General features: G+C 49.8%; 1 protein-coding gene across 1 annotated transcript; it reads left to right on the forward strand.

Annotated features, from left to right (window-relative positions):
- The first annotated feature begins 288 nt into the window (after positions 1–288).
- Positions 289–960, forward strand: LOC134290866 (uncharacterized). The gene has a single exon (XM_062858080.1). The coding sequence runs from the start codon at positions 289–291 to the stop codon at positions 958–960; it is 672 nt and encodes a 223-aa protein (XP_062714064.1).
- The last annotated feature ends 3413 nt before the right edge of the window (positions 961–4373 follow it).

The following is a 4373-nucleotide window of genomic DNA, read 5'->3' on the forward strand; positions in this document are numbered from 1 at the left end:
CGCACACTCTATACACGTACCTACCGAAGGTCCGTTTGTTGTCGTTGACATTGTGTGGACTTGTTTCGTGTTGCTTTTGCGCTCGTCGTCGTCGTCGTCGTCGCCGTAGATATGTCCGCGTGTGACCGTTGTGCAAAAACAATTAAACGCACCGATGATGTGGTTACGTGCATGGGCTTTTGCGACAATATAGTTCATGTGAAATGTTCAACTTTGGACAAAAACTTAATAAAAGCAGCATCTGATGAGCCTAATATGCACTGGATGTGTGATGAATGCTCTAAATTAATGAAAATCATTCGTTTCCGAAACGTTGTTTCATCACTCGGTGGAACGATAAGTTCAGTTCTGCGGGAACAAGAAGCTGCGTACAATGCTCTGCAAAGTAAACTCGAGGAGCATACTGAGCAGATAGCTCAGCTCACAAATCGTTTTGGTTTACAACCTCCTTCGCTCCCCACCGAGGTCCAATCCCTCCCCGCTCCGAGTCGCAGTCGCAAACGTCGTCGCACCGATGATGATCCTAAACCTAGCAAGCCTCTTCTTGGGGGCACTAAGGTAACTGATGAAGTGTTCGTCGCCACGGTTCCGCAACCAACCGCCACATTCTGGATATACCTTTCACGACTGCACCCTTCAGTCAAATCTGATGCAGTTGAGAAGGTCACCAGAGAATGTCTGAATTGCGAGGATGTGAGGGCTATTCCCCTTATCAAGCGAGGGACAGATGTGAACACGCTCAACTTCGGGGTCGGGGTGGACCCCAAGTATCGCACTGCGGCTCTTGATCCGTCCACTTGGCCAAGAGGAATTCTCTTTAGAGAGTTTGAAGACAATCGCTCTTCAAATTATTGGATGCCCGATACCGATCCCCAGACGCCTACAATTGTGGTCTCGCCAGATTTCGATGCAACACCGTCACCTCAAGCTACCCGTTCAATGGACACCACCGAATGCTGACACCAGGGCGCATGCTGTAAAGCATTTCAGGGAGCCTCTAGTCCTTCCATCACAGTCGTGAGGATTTTTGCTGCATCGAACAGTCGACTCAAACGTTCCAGCCATCAGAGCCGCCCTGGTCCTGTGTTTGGAAGTGGACTAGAGGTCTCCCGCTCAGCACTCCCAGGCAAGTACGAACCTAAACGATCATATTCTCGCGCTGAAGATACTTCCGTTTTCAGTTCCTGCCCTGACAACCGCACAGTACTCATCCCTAATGGGCAAGCGTACAGCGCGATTCGTGAGCATGTTGAAACTCCAAGTGACCCCGCTACACATCACCTGTTCACATCTCCGCACCTAGGGCGCACGCAACGAAGCATTGAGGAAGCCTCTAGTCCCTCCTACATAGTCGCGCCCGTTTCTACCGCTCCTCACCACACCGCCGTTGTATGCTGCCATCCAAGTCGCCCTGGCCCTGTGTTTGGAAACGGATTAGAGGTCTTCCGGCCGCTGCACCTAGGCAAGTACGACCAAAGTAGTAACAGTCCATTCCCTGAAGTTCAATCCGCTTGCAGCTCAGTTGCCATAACCCCTATCCCTTATGGGCGAGTGGATAGTGCAATTTTTGGCAATATCGAAATCTCGAGAGATCCCGCTGCTCATCAGCCCTTACCACCTCCGTACCTAGGGCGCACGCAACGAAGCATTGAGGAAGCCTCTAGTCCCTCCTACACAGTCGCGCCCGTTTCTACCGCTCCTCACCCCGCCGCCGTTGTAAGCTGCCATCCAAGTCGCCCTGGCCCTGTGTTTGGAAACGGATTAGAGGTCTTCCGATCTCTGCACCTAGGCAAGTACGATCAAATTAGTAACGGTCCATTCCCTGAGGTTCCATCCGCTTGCAGTTCAGTCGGCAATCGCAGAAACGCTCGGACACCTACAAGACAAGTCGACAACGGCTCCCGGCGCGACGGTGCTGCTATCACCTCCAATGATGCTTTTATCGCCTGTGAACCATCTCCATCTAGTGCTGGGACTGATCCGCTAACGTTGTCCATCTACTACCAAAACGTCAGAGGGCTGCGCACTAAAACTTCACGACTACGCTTGGCTTTATCAAGCTGCGATTACGACATCATCGTACTAACAGAGACTTGGCTCAGACCAGACATCGGCAACTCTGAACTCACATCGGACTACTCTATTTTTCGTTGCGACAGGAGCATTCTTTCTAGTCAGTTCCTTAGAGGAGGCGGAGTTCTCATCGCTGTTAAAAATAATTTGCAATGTGAAACTGTTTCGTGGTCTGGACATGAACATGTTGAACACGTTGGTGTGCGCATAAGGTTGCGTGGCTTTTCGCTTTATGTGGTTGCTGTTTATATTCCACCGAGGTCCAATCCGGACCTGTACGCCGCTCATTCATCCGCAATACAGCAAATTGTTGATACCATGTCAGGGACGGATATTATCATGTCGCTAGGTGACTATAACCTTCCTAACCTCAACTGGCAGCTAGATGAAGATATCAATGGTTATGTCCCCTCGAACGCTTCGTCCGAGCAAGAATTGACACTTGTTGAAACGGTTTTCGCTTCTGGCCTGCAGCAAATCAACAACATAGTCAACGTTGATGGTCACCTTTTGGACTTAGTGTTTGTTAGTCTACCTGATTATTTTGAGCTCGTCCAATCGCCTGTTCCACTCATGGATGTTGACAGCTATCACCAGCCGTTCGTTGTTCTACTTAGCGCCAACAACGATCTACCTGCAGTAATCGAGGACGTAACCGCGGATGCCAGCTTCAACTTCCAGCGTTGCGACTTTGCTGCGCTGAATGCATCGTTATCTCTTGCCAGATGGGAGATCCACATGGACAGTTCGGTAGACGAAGCGCTCATGACTTTCTATGACAAGCTTCACGAGATCCTCGGTGACTGCGTTCCACGCTCTCGACACATAACTCGTTCCGTTCACAACAAGCCGTGGTGGACTCCCGAACTTCGTAATCTTCGCAACGTTCTACGGAAGGCTCGCACTCGCTTTTTCTCCTCGAAGTCCACTGATGACAGAAGCTTCCTCCGCGACGTGGAGAATAGGTACAGTTCTCTTTTGCGCTCTTCATACGATAGTTACGTGTCTAGCATCCAGTCCCGGGTGAAACATGATCCTTCCTCCTTCTGGAGCTTCATTAAACGGCAGCGTTCCGACAATAGAATACCGGCTAATGTGGAATACAGGGGAGTTAAAGCGCACACTAACACTGAGGCAGCCAATCTCTTTGCCGTCTTCTTCGAAAGCGTTTTTACTCGCGCATCACCAGTGCCACGTCGTGATAGATTTGTGAACATGCCGGTGTTTGATATCCGCCTTCCAACCATGCAGCTGTCTGTGGAGGAAGTGATCAGGGCTCTCGAAGATCTCGACGCCGAAAAAGGACCAGGAGCCGACGGTCTTCCTCCTGTGCTGTTCAAGAATTGTGCTGTTGCTCTTGCGGTCCCAATTACGGATATATTTAACCGCTCGCTCGCCCAAACGACATTCCCGTCCGCGTGGAAAAGTGGTGTTATAGTGCCAATTCACAAATCTGGGAGCTCCAATCGCGTCGAAAATTATCGTGGAGTCACACTGTTATGCTGCTTGAGCAAAGTTCTTGAGAAACTGGTCCACAATGCACTGTACACTGCCACCTTGCCGGTCCTATCCGAATGCCAGCATGGATTCGTACGGAATCGCTCGACCACAACAAACTTGATGTGTTACGTCACGCGAGATGGAATCATATCGCCAGGTCGATTCAATCTACATTGATTTTGCGAAGGCTTTCGACACGGTGCCTCATTTTACAATCGTAGAAAAGATGACCCACCTTGGATTTCCACACTGGGCGACAATTCGACTATATTCTGGCGACAATTGGCTATATTCTTATCTCTCGGACCGTTCAGCATGTGTTTCAGTTAACTCGGCGCGGTCCTGCAACTTCGGCATCTCCTCTGGAGTACCTCAAGGCAGCGTTTTAGGACCCTTGCTATTCATCATTTTTGTGAACGACCTATACCAGCTGCTTGCATGCGGTAAGCTGTCCTTCGCTGACGATTTGAAATTGTATCGTGCCATCACTTCATTGTTAGACTGCGTGGCATTGCAAGAAGATTTGAACACGCTATTTGTGTGGTGCGGTGACAACGGGATGCTTATCAATGAAAGCAAATGCAAGGTTATATCTTTCACTCGCCGCAACACTTCGGTCATCAATCAGTACTTCATCGGATCGACTCCAGTAGCGCGTGTTCAGTCTATTAACGATCTCGGAGTTTTAATCGACTCGAAAGTCCGGTTCAACGAGCACATTTCTACAGTTATTGGCAAAGCGTGGTCAGCGCTAGGTTTTATTCACCGGCATGCTTCGGATTTCACTGACGTCTACGCAT

Source organism: Aedes albopictus, chromosome 3 (genome assembly GCF_035046485.1).
Source record: "Aedes albopictus strain Foshan chromosome 3, AalbF5, whole genome shotgun sequence".
Taxonomy (NCBI): Eukaryota; Metazoa; Arthropoda; class Insecta; order Diptera; family Culicidae; genus Aedes; species Aedes albopictus.